This window comes from Histomonas meleagridis, assembly GCF_020186115.1.
Source record: "Histomonas meleagridis strain 2922-C6/04-10x chromosome Unknown contig_1, whole genome shotgun sequence".
In the NCBI taxonomy this organism is placed as follows: domain Eukaryota; phylum Parabasalia; order Tritrichomonadida; family Dientamoebidae; genus Histomonas; species Histomonas meleagridis.
The window spans coordinates 1,192,738-1,209,705 of record NW_027150746.1 but is presented as its reverse complement, the minus strand read 5'-3'; the positions used below and the strand labels follow the sequence as shown (position 1 = coordinate 1,209,705).

At 28.0% G+C, this 16,968-nt stretch overlaps 4 protein-coding genes across 4 annotated transcripts; 1 reads left to right on the top strand and 3 right to left on the bottom strand.

The window, feature by feature from the left end:
- Positions 1-7,520: 7,520 nt before the first annotated feature.
- GO595_000328 (uncharacterized protein) lies at positions 7,521-8,030 on the bottom strand (the record flags this gene model as incomplete). Its single annotated transcript, XM_067916278.1, has 1 exon — positions 7,521-8,030. One exon carries the CDS (start codon positions 8,028-8,030, stop codon positions 7,521-7,523), a length of 510 nt encoding a protein of 169 aa, XP_067779783.1.
- A 135-nt stretch (positions 8,031-8,165) lies between these two features.
- On the top strand, positions 8,166-9,191 carry GO595_000327 (thioredoxin reductase (NADPH); the record flags this gene model as incomplete). Its single annotated transcript, XM_067916267.1, has 1 exon — positions 8,166-9,191. One exon carries the CDS (start codon positions 8,166-8,168, stop codon positions 9,189-9,191), a length of 1,026 nt encoding a protein of 341 aa, XP_067779782.1.
- A 189-nt stretch (positions 9,192-9,380) lies between these two features.
- GO595_000326 (Ras-related protein SEC4) lies at positions 9,381-9,992 on the bottom strand (the record flags this gene model as incomplete). Its single annotated transcript, XM_067916256.1, has 1 exon — positions 9,381-9,992. One exon carries the CDS (start codon positions 9,990-9,992, stop codon positions 9,381-9,383), a length of 612 nt encoding a protein of 203 aa, XP_067779781.1.
- A 387-nt stretch (positions 9,993-10,379) lies between these two features.
- Positions 10,380-11,891, bottom strand: GO595_000325 (UBA/TS-N domain containing protein; the record flags this gene model as incomplete). The annotated part of the gene is made up of 1 exon (XM_067916245.1): positions 10,380-11,891. The coding sequence occupies one exon, from the start codon at positions 11,889-11,891 to the stop codon at positions 10,380-10,382; it is 1,512 nt and encodes a 503-aa protein (XP_067779780.1).
- Between the last annotated feature and the right edge of the window lie 5,077 nt (positions 11,892-16,968).

The window sequence follows — 16,968 nt, the reverse complement described above, 5'->3', positions numbered from 1 at the left end:
GTTAATCCGAATGAAATTGCGAAAATAATACGAAATGATGAAATCGAAAAACTTCAAGAAATATCATCACAAAATGATTTTAATTTTAAACAAACAATTGTGCCATCACCTTATGAAAGATGTGATTTTATTAATCAAAGCTATGTTACATTAATTGATTATGCAGCATTTTTTTCATCTATTAAATGTTTTAAATATTTACTTATGAATGGTGCTAATGTAAAAAACACAGGTAAATATGCAGTTGCAGGTGGAAATGAAGAAATTATTCATTTGTGTGAACAAAATCATTCATCATTTGAAGATGCATTTGAAACAGCAATTCAATTTCATCGAAATAATATCTTCAAATATCTTTATGAAAATAAAATTGAAAATATTAATGTTTTTAGTATAACTCTATTATGTATAACTTATATGAATTATGATATTTTTTCGTATATGGTTAAAGAAGGAATGGAAATTAATAATGAAATTATTAATGTAATAGCGAGTTTAGGCGATTTTTTTATTATTCAACAATTTGTCGAAAATAATCAAATTCCGAAAGATTTATTAATTTCTTCAGCAATGTCAAAGAATCTTGAACTTGTTAAATATGTCCTTAAACAAAAAGGAATTGATATTAATTATAATAATATATGATTTAATATTATCAAACTTGTTGTGATTATATGGAACAGCACTTTATTGGGCAACAAAATATGATAACACTCACATTGTTAAATTTCTTTTAGAACAAAAAGGAATTGATATTAATGCAATAACTATTTATTAATATGATTTGAAGTCATTTTAAATAATTTTATGTTTGTTTAATCGATTTAAGATCTTTTTATTGAACTTATAATTTGTTTGACTTGTTTAAAGTTTGTTTTATTTAATGAGTAAGTATGTTTGTTTTGATGTTTTGTGATTTGTTTGAGAAATTTGGTATTAACTTTGGTAATTTGATGTTTGTTTTAAGAGTTTTGTGTTTGCTTTGATGCTTTGATATTTGTTTTAAGAGTTTTATGTTTGCTTTGATGATTTGAGATTTGTTTTAATAAATTGGAATTTGTTTTAATATTTTTGTGTTTGTTTTACTCATTAGAAATTTGTTTTGATGATTTTATATTTGTTATGAATATTTCATATTTGTTTTATTAATATAAAATTTGTTTTAATGATTTGCTACAGCACTACATTTAGCAGTACAACGTAATAATTTGGAAATAGTTAAATTGCTTTTAAATCAAAATGGAATTGATGTTAATGCAATATATTTTTATTTATATCATTTGAAATTGATTAAAATAATTTTATATTTGTTTAAACAATTTAAATTTTGATATAATAATTTAAAAATTATTTTGTTTGTTTGATATTTATATTTATGATTTGAAATTTGTTTATATGATTTTTATTTATTTCTTTTAGATATTTGACATTTGTTTTAATAATTTGATATTTGTTTTATAATTTTTGTATCTGTTTTAATAATTCGAAATTTGTTTTTATGATTTATAGTTTGTTTTAACATTTTATTATTTGTTCTAATGATTTTATATATATTTTATTGATTTGATATTTATTTTAATGTTTTAATATTTGTTTATATTATTTGATATTTATTTTATTCAAATAAAATTTGTTTTAATGTTTTTGTACAGCACTTCATTTAGCAATAAGAGATAAGGATTTGGATATAGTTAAATTACTGTTAAATCAAAATAGTATTAATGTTAATGCAATATATTTTTATTTATATCATTTGAAATTGATTATAATAATTTTCTATTTGTTTGAACAATTTAAATTTTGGTATAATAATTTTATGTTTGTATTAATAATTTAAAATTTGATTTTGATTTTTTGGGTTTATTGTAATTGTTTAGAGTTTATTTTGATGATTTTATGTTTGTATTAATAATTTTATATTTGATTGATTAATTTTATATTGATATTATTAATTTGAAATTTATTTTTATAATTTGAAATTTATTATTGTTGTTTAGAGTTTGTTTTGATGATTTTATATTGATTTTAATGATTTCGCATTTCTTTTAATGATTTAAGATTTATTTTGGAAATTATATATTTCATATAATAATTTCAAATTTGTTTTGCTGATTTTATATTGATTTTAATTATTTGATATACATTTTATTGATTTAAAATTTGTTTTAATCATTTGGAACAGCACTTCATATGGCAATTAATGCAAACGATATGGATATATTTAAATTACTTTTAAACAAAAATGGAATTGATATTAATATTATTTATTTTTGTATGTGTAATTTAAAATTTCTTAATACATTTTGAAATATATTTTAATAGTTTGTAATTTGTTTCAATAATTTGATATTGGTTTTGATTATTTCAGGTATGTTTTAATATTTTGATATTTTTTCCTATATTTTAAAATGTGTTTTTGTAATTTAAAGTTAGCTTTAATGATTTAATATTTATTTAAAAAACTTGAAATATCAAAATTTTATTTGAAAATTTTTCAAATTATTTCTCACAGCAATTATGCTTGCATCTAAAAAAGGAAACAAAGAAATGGTAAATTTATTAAAGAGAAAAGCACAAAAGCCATCAATTGTAAGGCCGTCATTGACGAAAAAAAAAATTTCTTTTTTTGGTAATAGATAATGTGTAAATCTTAAAAAATCAAAATAGACTTTTCTTTTTAACATTATATTTTTTTTTTTTTTTTTAATTTATTAATTATACTATGAACGATTTCGATCGGGAAAATTCTATGTCAGCTCTGGTATTAATTTGCACATGTATTATAAAACTGATATTTTCATTCATTTTTCCTATTTCACATTGTTTATCAAATTTTCATTTCATATTTAACATATGGCTTAATAATTATTTTATGCATCAGCTTGGTTACACCTGTTTTATGTTGAAAATCATTAATAAAAAAAATTTTTTTTAGTCACATTTGTTGTTTACATATGTTTTTTACCCATCGGAATAAGCTGCATCTTATCCAAAGTCGAGTGGTAATCCTTCATATAATTCGCTCTGGTTTTGCATTTCGTCCAACAAATTTAGATGCATTTTATTTTTTCTATATAACAAGACAGAAATGACAACAATTACAGCAAGCAGTGCGACACCAACTACAACTCCGATAATAATTGGAATATTTTTGTTTTGATTTTTTTCTGATTCTTTCTTAAAAGTACATATTAAATTGTAATCGTCAGGTTTCAATGCGAGGATGTTATTCCATTTATTCGTATTATTTGCATTATAAGTTGCATAATTTTTTTCATAAGGTAAACACAAAGTGATATTATAAACGGAAATTCCGACTTTTTGAATGATGTTTCTTTTGGTGCTATTGAAAACGTTTGAATTTAAACTAGGAGGTTCTTCAGGAAATGAAACGATTTCTAATGAAGAACAATCTTCGAAAATGTTCATTGCTTGTAACGGTGCTGTATATAAAGCAGGGAAATGTATTAATGAAAGTTGTGAACAACCTTTAAAACATTCATCACCGACGAATTTCGATAATTGTTCGAAAATTACAATCTTTAAAGAAGTACAATTTTCGAATGCATTATTATAAATTGTGTTTAAGTTTTTTAGTTCGAGTTTTTCGATTGAATAACAATTACAAAATGCAAACGATTCAATTCTTAAAGTATTATCTAATGAAATATTTCTTAATTTATGACAATTTCGAAAACATTTTGTTTCGATATTAATCACATTTGGTAAATTAATTGTTTCGATATTTATACAATTTTCAAACATTGATTCGAGAAGTGGTCCTTCGATATTTAATGTAATATTTGTTAGTGAATAACAATCTTTAAATGTGTAACTACCAATAGTTTGAAGTTTAGGTAAATTAAAATCAGAAATATTTATACATTTTTCAAATGCTGAAGTACCAATTTGTATAACATTTGGAAAATCAATGTAATTTAATTCATAACAATTATAAAACGAATGATCGCCAATTGTTTTTAAGTTTGGAATATTTATATATTTTAATTTAATACAATTAGAAAATAAAGAAGAATTAATTTCTATTAAATTAGGGAAAGAAATTGATTCAAGATTTAGACATGATTCAAATGCACCATTATAAATATTTATGATATTACTTTTGAAATATATAATTTTATTACAATTCGCAAAACATTTTGTTCCAATTTTTTTAATATTCGGGAAATTAATGTTTTTAATTCCAGTGTTCATAAAACATTCATCACCTAAATATAAAACATTTGGGATATTAATATCTTCAAGTAATTCGAGATCTTTAAAACATTTATTACCAATTTCATATAATTCTGATGAATAAAACCTTTTAAGATTTGTACCAATGAAAACTTCATTACCAAGATACTCTAAATTAGGTAAATCAATATAAATTAATTGTGTACAATTCTTAAATGCTGAATCATTGATATACTTTAATGATGGGAAATCAAAGTTTATAACTGACTTACAATTAGAAAATGAATAAGAACCTGCATATAATAAATAAGGCATATGTAAAACGGCATTAGAACATTCACATTTATAAAAACATTTGTAGCCAATCCTTGTGACGTTTAATTGGAATTCTTGAATTTGTTGTGTTGACATAAAGATCGAATTCTCAAAACATGAATCTTTTAATTCATTACATTTAGGTAAATATAAATTTTGGATCTTTTGATTCGAAAATAAATACTCAGGAGCAACTTCTAAATTAGGTAATGAGAAATCAGTTATAACATTTTGTCCTTGGAATAAATAACTATTACATATTCGTAACTTAGGTGCATCAAATAATTCAAAAGAATCACATTTCTCAAATAAATGACTTCCTGCTTCAATTAAGTTTGGAAATGTACAATTTTTTAAATAGAAACAATTGGAAAATGCTTTATCACCAATTTTTTCCACTTTTATTAAATTTATTGATATTAATGAAAAACAATTCGAAAATGCTAAGTCATTAATTATTTTAACATTTTGGAAATCAATAGATTCTAAACTTGAACAAGAAGAAAAAGATGAAACTCCTATTTCTTCAACTATAGGTAAATTTATGGTCTTTAATGAGATACATTCAGCAAAACATTTCTCAGAACATATTTTAAGTTTTGGAAATGAAACAAATTTTAAACATTTACATTGTAAGAAACAACTATCGCCAACATATTCAACATTTAAAGTTGTAAAATTTTCGAGTAAATTACATAAATAAAAAGCTCTTGAACCAATTCTTTTAACATTATTACCAATAATTATTGTTAATAAGTTTTTACAAGTACCAAATGCATCATCACCAATAGTTTCTACATTATTACCAATGATTAATTTTTCACAATAATAACATGTATTAAATGCATATGTACCAATTGTTTTAACAGAATCAGGTATAATAATATTTCTTAGTTCTAAACAATCAACAAATGCATAATCTCCAATTGTTTCAACACTTTCTCCAATAATAATTTCCTTCATTTCAAAACATGTATCAAATGCATTATTACCAATAGTTTTAACATTATTTGGTATAACAAAATTAGGTAAAAATGCACATGAAGAAAACGCATGATTTCCAATAGATACAACTGAATTAGGTATAGTAATGTTAGTTAAATATGTACATGCTGAAAAACCATGATCATCAATTTTAAGGATATTATTTCCTTCGAAAATTACTTTCGTTAATTGTTCACAATACCAAAATGTACCATAATCAATTGATGTAATTTCTTTAGGTATAGTAATGTTCCTTAAATATAAACATAAGAAAAATGCAAAAGTTCCAATTTTTTCAACTTTGTTACCGATTTGAATTGTTTCTAATCTTGAACAAGAATTAAATGCATTATTACCAATGATAGTAATTGAATTAGGAAGTATAATTTCTCGTAATTCAGAACATGAAGAAAATCCATCTTCATCAATTTCCTTTAAATTTTCTCCTGTGAAAGTTACTTTCGTTAAATTAGTGCAATATAAAAATGTGCAATATTCAATTTTCGTAACTTTATTTGGTATAATTATATTCTTTAATGAAGAACATAAAAGAAATGAACTTTTCCCAATTGATACTATTTTATTACCTATTTCAATTGTTTCTAATTTAGTACAAGTATTAAATGCAAAATCGCCAATAGTTATTACTGAATCAGGAATTATAATTTTAATTATTTCTTCGCAATAAAAAAATGAATAATTCCAAACAATAGTTATCGAATCTTTAATTCGAAATTCTTTATCTTCTTTTCCTGCAGGATAACTTATTATTGTTGTCATATCTTTATTATAAAGGATTCCATCATGTTCATCACTATAATAAATTTGATTTTCTTTGGAAACACTAATGTATTGTAATGAATGACATGCTGCAAATGCCGCATAACCTATGGATGTAACCGAGTTTGGTATTTCTAAATGTTTCAACGAAGAACAAAAATAAAATGAAAACTCTTCAATTGTTTGAAGTTTCTTCCCGAATGTAATAGTTTCTAATAATGCACATGACTTAAAAGCAGACTTTTCAATTAAATAAACTTGATCTGGAATTATTATATTCATTAATGTTGTACATGAGAGAAAACTAAATTGTCCAATTTGTTCAACATTTTCACCAATTTTAAGTGTGCCTAATTGTGAACATGCAGAAAATGCATATGCTCCAATTGTTTTAACAGATGATCCAATTTCGGCAGAAACAATAAGCCATCGCTGAAAAGAAGCATATGGAATATATGTGATGTTACCACCAATAATAATATGTTTCGCTATTCCATAATAACCTTGTGAAAACTCATTTGAGTTGTAAAGAATTAATGTTTCTGTATCTTCACTAAATTCTTCTAATGAATAAATGGGAAATAATATAATGAAAAAATGTAAAATGTCATTTAATTTTTCTTTGAAATTATGCTTTTCAGAAGTTACATTATTAATTAAAAACAAAATCAAAAACATTAAATAAAAATTAACTAATAAAAAGTCATCAATTTTTTCAATCTCGTTACTTTTACATTGCCTAAAAATTTGAGAATTTTGGTGATCATTCAAACTTCTTGTGTTCTTCGTTGGTAAAATCTTTTGAAATATTTGTTTAATATTGAAATTATAAGTAGGTATTCCAAATGACTGAGTCTTAGGCCTTGTGAGGCAAGCATGCAATGAATGACTTGCAATTATACCAATTAGCATAGATTGCAATAAGAACATTTTGCTTTTATGATTTGTTGAGATTTTTATTTTGAATTAAGAAATGTGATTGCCCACATTGAATTTCATTTTTTGCCCACATTGAATCGTTGTCATTTTTTTTCAAAAAGTGGTAACATATCCTCATTAAGGATAATTTAAAATGATCAAAAAACGGTTATTCGTACAATTAACCCAAATGGTTTATACCAAAAGTGCATATTGTTCTCAATATAATTTCTAAAAAATAAAAAAAAACTCATCTCAAAACATAGATAAACACATTCATCGCAATGCAGAATCCCAATTGAAATGATATTCGAAAACAACAACATTTATTCGCTTTCAGATTGATTTGAAGTTTCACCAGAAGATACTTTCTTGTAAAATAAGGGATAATCACCCTTTTCTTCTGCAGTTTCCTTCTGTAAATCATTGCAAGAAAGTGAAACAGCCATAATTGGCTGAACTGATTTTGAAGGTGTGTTGATCCGTACCATATTTGGGAGTTCGTATTTCATTTGAACAAAGTTCTTTTGCTCTTTTTCTTGTTTGATATCATTCATTAAACAAGCAAAGCGACGAGGAGATCCAGAAACATGGGTTTTCTTTACGTTTTCACTTATTGCAGAAACACTTGAAGAAGGTGGTATGAAGGTAACACGTGTTGTACGTTTTTTATTTTTTGATTCCTCATTTGAAAGAGAACGAAAATCATCAATAGAAAGAGAAGTAGGACAAAAACGTGCAAGCTTCCTAGCAACTAAAAGACTATCAAGTGCTTTTCCTTCGAAAACAGCCATGATTCCAACAACCTTTATGAGCGACCACCATAAGCTGGCCATTTTTTTTGAGAGGAAAATTTTTGGACAAAATTTATTTTAAAAATTAAAAGAAAATAAAAATGCTGTTTTTACGTGGAAAAACTGGTTTAACCACTGGACCAAATAAATGCGGTTTTAACCGCCTATCGTTCATTAATGCTTTTTCTTTTCTTGTTTGCAATCGTGAAATCTGAGCTATCAGATGATGATATGCTTGGCTGGGGAATTGACGATGATGACGAAGGACCAATTGAAATAAAATGGGATGAAGTTCCTGTTAGTGATGCTATTATTTTAGGTAGTGGACCAGCTGGAAGTACAGCAGCTTTGTACTTAGCTCGAGCTGGTTATTCACCTCTTGTGCTTCATGGAAACATCCCAAGAGGCCAACTTGTATTTACTACAGAAATCGAAAACTTCCCTGGTTTTACTGGCACCGGTCCAGAACTTGTTAAAAAAATTCAATCACAAGCCGAAGCCGTTGGAGCTAAGTATGAATATGATGTTATTTTAAATGTTTCATTTTCAGAATATCCTTTTAAGTTACAATCCGAAAGCAAAGGATATAAAGCCAAGTCGGTTATTATTGCAACAGGTGCCAATGCCAAATTCTTGAAGATTGACAGTGTTGAACGTCTTCGAAATCGAGGAGTTAGTGCATGTGCAGTTTGCGATGGTCCTTTATATAAAGACCAACCAGTAGCTGTAGTTGGCGGCGGTGATGTAGCAATTGAAGAAGCATTATATCTCAGCAAAATCTGTAGCAGTGTCAAATTAATTCATCGTCGTGGCCAACTAAGAGCTTCATTACCAATGAGACAAAAATTAGAGAACTCTACAATTGAAGTCATATGGAATACCGTTGTTAAGGAGGCAGAAGGCGACGAATTTTTAACAGGAGTTGTCTTGGAGAACGTTAATACGGGTGAAGTTGAAACACTTCATGTCAATGCTCTCTTCCTCGCAATTGGTCACGAGCCTGCAACTGCATTGTTTAAGGGACAAATTGATATGGACCAAGATGGATATATTATCCATAAGAATGGTCAAGCAACAAATGTTCCTGGCATTTTTGTTGCAGGTGATTGTGCAGATAAAGTCTTTAGGCAAGCAATAACATCAGCTGGTTCAGGTTGCCAGGCTGCATTACTTGCAGAAAGATTCCTTTCAGAACAAAATTAAAGTGAAGTAAAATTGTTCGTAGCACTTTTGAATAAACTTTTTAATCACATGCAGAAATTTTTAATTGGGAAAAAATTCCCCAAAATGTTTGTTGAAGCAATAATATAACAATGTTTTCACTGTAAACCTCATTCAAATGCGTTTTTATATAATAATGCTTTATTTGAGAAGCGATTATTATTATTATTATTAGCAGCATTTCTTGCGTTCAGAAGGTTGGACTGGAACTGGTTGTGGTGGCTGTGGAGGAGATATTGTTTGATCGATTTTTTTCAAGTAATCCCTCGAACTTGATTCAAAAAGATCTTCAATTCCTTCACCGGAAAGAGCACTTGTTTCATAATAAGAAACATCAGATAGTTCATCAGCCAACTCTTCGCCTTGATCGTATGTGACTTTTCGTTCTGATAAATCTGACATATTTCCAACCAAGCATATAAGAGCTTTTTCATTAGCCTTTGTAACCTGTGCATACCACTCCCTTACAGATTCAAATGAACTAGGACTAATATTTCTATCAGGCGCGCAGTTTCCAACAGCAAAAACAATTATTACAATAGAAGCATCGCGATAATAATTTGTTGTGAGAGCCCGAAATTCTTCTTGTCCAGCAGTGTCCCAAAGATTTAACTGTACAGTTTTGCCATTCACTATAACTTCTTTTTTTAAAATACCAACGCCAACAGTTGCTGCGGTCTGGGGGTTGAAAACGCCATTTACAAAGCGCTGTGCAATTGCTGTTTTCCCAACGCCTGAGTCACCAACAAACACAACTTTGAGGCATGGAGTTTCCTGTTCCATTAGAAAAGTGGCATTTAATTTCAAAACCGCAATGTCAATACAAATTTGTGATAACATCCAATTTTGAATGAAACCCTCAAAATTTGAAAATCCGTTTCAATATTGAAAAACTGAAAATCAAAATGAACGATAGAGCTTTTTGTAAGGCAATTCACCCGAAACCGATCGTTTTTTCTTGGAACTTTGATTTTGAGTTTAGCCATAGAATTAAATGAAGAACTGAATTTCGAAATTTAAAGCTTTAAAACAATCTTTGGTTATGTTTCACATGTACCAAATATGTCAATGTTTTCAATTTTTTTGAAATTTATTATCAACCAATTTCATGATTGATTTTATTTTTTTTGTACAAAAAATATATTATATTAAGACTGTTTTTACCAAATATTATTTCATTGAAGCTTGTTGCGCCTGGAAGTCCAATATATCCTCCAAAGTCGGGACATTAAATTTCTTTTTCGTTGGGTCGAACGAAAATTCTCTTTCGGTCACGAACACGAACCTCACCACGCACGCCTTCTCGTCGATTAATGTGTATAACTCTCCGTGATCCCTCAGTTGGTTATTAGGCACCACTTCGCATAGTGCTATTAACATTATTTTACTCGGCAACTTACTGTTTTTGTAATTATTGTATCCGGATTGCGTATAATAGAACGACATGGTCGAGTTCTTTGCAAAGTATATACCTTCTCCATATGCAGTTCCATGTAAAACACCTCCAGGAACGCGCGACATATTCTTTAGTCCATTTCGGATGATGGAATGCCATCGATCATTACCACTTCCATGCCACATGTATAAGCTTTTTCCGGCGTTTTTTTTCTTCTTTTCTTGGAATTCGACTTCCGCGTTTTGATCCGAGATAATTGTCATGAACTGATATTTCGTTGGTATTTCTTTAATGAGTAATTTATTCGGTAACGAGATGATCTGTGACTTGTTCGAAAGTAATAACCAACGTAAGAAACTGAGCGTGTCTTGGCCATATGTTTTGATGATGTCTGTATCTGTTCGACATGTATTCGCAATGTGTTCCATACTGGGCAACGTTCCTAATAAGCGATAACCAACGTTGACAAGTTCAGTGGGAGGAGATGGATTACAATATTTGGTTCCTTGAGCAGATCCATAGATGGTAAAGATCCAATCTGCAGCATATGGATCGCGTCGAATTTCTTGGGCAACAGAATTGCCAACACCAATTTCCTCAAAAGCAACAGAACATAAACGACTGTCACAAATAGATGGTTTGATACCGGAAATTTGGAGATGTTTCCGACAAATACAACAATGATCATTTAGATCTAAAAATGCATCAATGATCTCATAAATAAGGAAAAGAATATGACAGGAATTATAGTTAACAGGAGGAGTGGTGGCGGTGGAATTATTGTCTCGAAAGAAATTCCCAAAAAAAATTAAATTTGGGCGATTGGAATTGGTTTTAAAGAAAAGAATTGATTTGTAGGTTTGCTTTCTTGTGTAATATGGTGTAAAGAATTTCCGGATAACGCTTTCTACAAGTGGTCTTCCAATATAATTACGTTTATAAAGAGGATGTGTAACATCAAGCGACTTTAACCCTGATGACCATTCAGGTCCATTAAGCTCAAGAGAAATGTTTAAAAGAGTTGGTGAATAATGAAAACCACCAACCATTTGTAAAGATGCTGGCAAAACTATTGTTGGTATCGTAGTTTTAATTTTTCCATCAGATCCAGTTATCTTAATTATATCACAAAAAGAGTTAAATAATTGAATATCATTATATATTTTTGAAAAATCTCTACTAGGTTCAACATCTTTAGAAATTTCTGAAATTATTTCAAAGTCATCATCATCATCACCAATTATGACTTCTTCATTATCTTCAATACTTTCTTCTTCTTCGTTCATTTGTCGTTTTTTACAATTTTTTTTGAATTGTTTATATAACCGTACAATATCATAACCGTTATTAAACGGTTTTGTTCACTTTTGAACCATAAAAGTGACATATATATCTTGTATTTTGCGAGTACTCCTGAGCAATTTATCCAATTGTTTTCAGCAATTAGAAGTGCAGATACAAATTTAATTAACCAGGGCTACCAAATATTAGAAGAAACATTTAAACATCCTGAATGTTTTCCTCCATTATTGTCTTTAATTGAAAATTCTTCTGATCCTACCCTTAGAATGTATGCAATTAATGGACTCGAAAAAGCTGCTACCAACTATAATGCAAATCAAGATTTTAACTTATGTAATCATGTTTTTGATTGGGTTATTTTAAGGATTTTAAACGAACCTGATTACCAATGCAAAAAATCACTTTACAGAGTTTTAAACGTAATTGGAATAAATTGGGCATTTTTAGATCCAATACCAAAGATTACAAATATTGCCAACCAATGTTTACAAAAGGAAGAAACAATGGTTACAGGAATGAACCTTTGGTATTTAGTATATCCTCACAATTTTGGCGCATCACCAGAAACAGATCAAATTATTATAAATTTATTAGAAATATCATCACAATATATCATATGTGACAATCAAGAATTGCGCATAACATCTCTAGGGCTTCTTAACATTTTGATATTTCTTGTCGAAGAAGAACTATTTAACAATTATGAAGGATATGATTTTATTGGACTATTTTATCGAATTAAGCAAAACGTCATCAAACTTGCTTACAATATTTTCCAAGTACCAAAGGTGACGGATGAAACATATGCATTTTTGAAATTTTATTATGATATATACGATATCGAACATGGCTTTTTCTTCAATGAAAATTCGAATGAAATCATTAAGATCGCATTTATGGCATTCCAAAACGAACAAATGTCAAAAAATAATCGAATTCTTATTCATTTGAATTTAATTTCTCCTGCATATGAACTTATCCGAATAAATCTTCGCGAAGATATTTTACCTATCATACAAGCATCCATTAAGCTTTCACTTGATTGTTGTAGGGAAGATCGTAAAAATGAATCATATGAGTTTATTGAAGAGTTTTTAACAGACATTAATGAATCTGAAAAAGAACTTTTCGAGGTTTCTAGTCCTTTTATACAACAATTTATTGGAAGTCAAGATCTAGCTGAAAGACAAATTGCTTTTCTTTTGATTCGAGCTGGATCTATTGTTTATTCTTTCCAAGAGTCAGTTAAGTTCCTTCTTATAACACTTAATTTTGGTGATGTACCTGACGAAATCATTGTTCAATCATGTTGTCAAACTATTGAAAAATTTCTGAAGGACCATACGGAGACCGTTATCTATGTATTCGGTAACGTTCTCCAATACCTAACAAAGTTTCTCAATTTTTTTTTTGTATTTCAAACTCTTGATAAAGTTATTACAAAATGTAAAATGCCTTTACAAGCATTAGGAGATGTTGTCCCAACATTAATTGGATTGTTGCCACATGCAAATGTTGATCAAGCAATTGCAATATTATATTGTTTATCAAGTTGTTTATGTGCACCATCTAATATTGACGAAGAATTCTACCTATCAATGCGACCAATTTTGTTTTCACCTTTTAATGTTAACCCAGATTTTCGAAGTCCAATATTATTAATGTTTGGAAGACTTGTCAAAATCGCGCCTAATGGTATTAAGCAAGATCTAGGTGCCATTTTTGAGCTAATTAACAGGTCCATGAATTCATTTTTAGATCCAGAATTTCAATGTTCCATAATATGTATTCGTCGACTTGTTGAATATTTTCCATTTACAGTATCCACATACTTAACTCCCGGCATTATCCAACGAATTGTTTATACAATTGATATGGAAATTCCGAAATCTGAAGAAATGATTATTGAAGGGAACATATTTGCATTTCAAAGGTCCAAACATTATTGCGCTAAATGTTTATTTACTATTTCACGGGAGATCCCCAAATATTCCGAAGAATTTGGTCCAATTTTATTAAGTTTAATTCGGAATAAAATTCGACCGTCTTATGAAGCTGACATTACGCCATGCATAGACAAACACTTCTATGAAGGCTGTGTGTTATTTCGCATTGGTAGCAAACTGTTTGCTGAAAACAATTATGAAATTCGTGACATCATCAAAGACATGTTAAACTCAATTAAAACTAGTGATAACACTAAATGGGTAATAGCTACGCTCAAAGCAATCGGTTCCATTGTTGATTATGCACCTTTTGAACGAATCCTATTTAAGAGCGATCCGAAAAAATTAATCAAAATTAACATACGTATTTTGAATGGAATATTTACGTGTTCATTTCCGAATCAGAAATACTCACAAATACCAATGTCATTACGAAGATGTATATTCCAAACATTATTATCAATTGTTGATCAATGTGGACCAAAAACCATCGATTATTATGAAATGATTTCAAGTTTAATTCATAATTTCAATGGGAATACTAAGCTGAATCAGTCATTTATATTGCATTTATTTACGAAAATAATGTATTATTGTCCTGAATTACAACAAAGAATTTTGTCGAATTTATATTCTTCAATTATAGAAGCTTTAAGTGATGAAGATGACTATGAAACACAATCGAACTTGTTGACATCTCTTTCATTTGTTGTCAAAGCAACTGGCAAAGTTTTGATTGAGCAAGTTCCCTTTTTGATACAAATTTCAATGAAATATTTAAAAGTGAACGCCCGTCATTTGAAAAGGTTATTGAAAAGTGCGCTGAGCTTATGGTGTTCTATAGTAACTGAATTTGAAATGGATTTAAATTCTAAGGATTCAATAGAACTCATTGAATTAATTGAATTAAAACCGAATGACGAATTACTTCCAGTGTTTATTGAATTTTTATTATATGCTCTTAATAAATTGGGGAATGTCGTGCTAAGGAAATTACAAAATATTGCTGTGATTTTATTGGCTTCGAGGTTTGGAATAATTATTAAGATTAAACCTCAAATTGTTAAAGTTATTTTGGAGATCATAAAACAAATTCCAAATGATTTAATAATGGAATTTTGTTTGTGGAACGAATCATATGTTAACGAATTACAAAAAAATTTAAGAAAGATTTGTAGTGGTTAACAAACTATTTGCGATGTTTTAGAATAGAATAATAAAAGAATCATGAGTTTTGTTTTGGAGGTAAGATTTTTTTTAGAAATTGAAAAACGATTTTCCAAAAATTGTTCACAGAAAAGCAAATTTTTTGTTTTGGAATGGATTTAAAGAATTGTTTATGTGATTTGAGATATTTTTGTTTTTCGATGATTATTTTTAGATTTTATAAAAACATTAATTTTTTTTTATATTTTTAGTACGTTTTAAAATACTTTTTTGATAACATCTTCAATTTTTTTTGTGTGTTTTTGGGTTATAACCCGAAACAATGTAGAATTGTTAAAAAAAATAAGAGAGTGCGAAAAGTTAAACGAAAATTTGCGAATTTTCTTTTTCTCAATATTTTTGAAAAATTTTTATAACCAAGTCATATCCCTATAGTTGTTTTTATTATTTTTTTCATTTTCATTTCAAAATATTATTTAAATTAAAGATATGGAGTGATTTTCATATTTTCATATTTTTTTAAATGCAAATATATTTAAGAAGCGCTGAGTTATTCTTTATAGTTTTATCATGTTAAACTTTTTAGATCTAGGAAAATGAAATCTGAAATTTCATTAGCATTTATTTAATGTAGGTATCAATTTGAATAATATTTAATTTGTTTAAATGTTACTATTATTCTAGTATAATGTTTTTTCGTCATTTTTAACGCACTCAATATTTTTTTGTTGGGCCATTTTGTCCAAAATATTTAAATAAATGCCAAAATATTTAAATAAATGCCAATGTATCAAAATTTATTCAAAAATTACCCATTTGCTACATTTTTATATGAACACAAATCATTGCACATATTTTAATAAAGAAGTACCATGTTTTGTGCCAAATCTTGACGTTTTTAAATATTGGGTGAAAAAAGCAAACAAAAATGTTGTTTTTATTACAATTTTTGGTTCTTATCAAGTAGGGAAATCATCTACACTAAAACAGCTTACTCTTGATAATTCAATAGGTGTTGGCAATGGTTTTAAAGAAACAACATTCGGTGCTTATATATATGGACCTTATAATTATAATGAAATTAGAAAACGATTTGATGTTGAAGAGATAGAAGACGATGACATTCAAGTGTTTTTTATTGATACAGAAGGTTATGGTGGTTTTAATGCATCTACAGATACTGTCGCTAGCAAATTACTTCTTAGTCAACTCATTGCACCATATGCAGCGCTTTCTAATGTCCTCATAGGTATGTTTCCTCCAAATCCTGGTAATGATCAAATACATACGATTGAGACAATTTTTGAAGTTGTTAATCATGTTCGTAAAGCTGCTGATGAATGTAAAATAGACACACACTTTCTTGCACTTGTAACAAGAGTTGCTGGATATTTTCCAAGTCAAAACACTGCCAAACAAAAACAAGATGAATTGACCATAAGTTTCAAGCAAAAATTTGGTGAAAACTTCAACCCTAACGAGATCATACCACTTCATCAGTATAATATAAATAAGGATCCATTAGATCAACTTGATGATGAATACAAATTAAGTTTCAAAATATTTGCTCAACATCTGATTCAACATATTGACAAATCAATCGAAAACATTATATTCGATCGTGACGCTGTATGTCAAGTATTTGAAACAATATCAAAAGTTAAAGATTTAAAAGATATGACAGAAGAAGTTAAAAGAGCATTAAACGATTGTAAGAAGTCATCATTAGAAAAAATATATGAGCCACTTGTTAGAGGAATTATTAATGATCAAATATCTGCTATTCAACTAAAAATTAATGAAATTAATGATGAACTTAATAAAGGGAAATTAGTTGGCGATCCAGAGATTAATTCTAACTTCATTTGTAAAGATTTAATCCTACAAATGGATAATTTAATTCCATCCACAATAAAAGATATGGAAGAAGTTTATAATAATTTCAAAA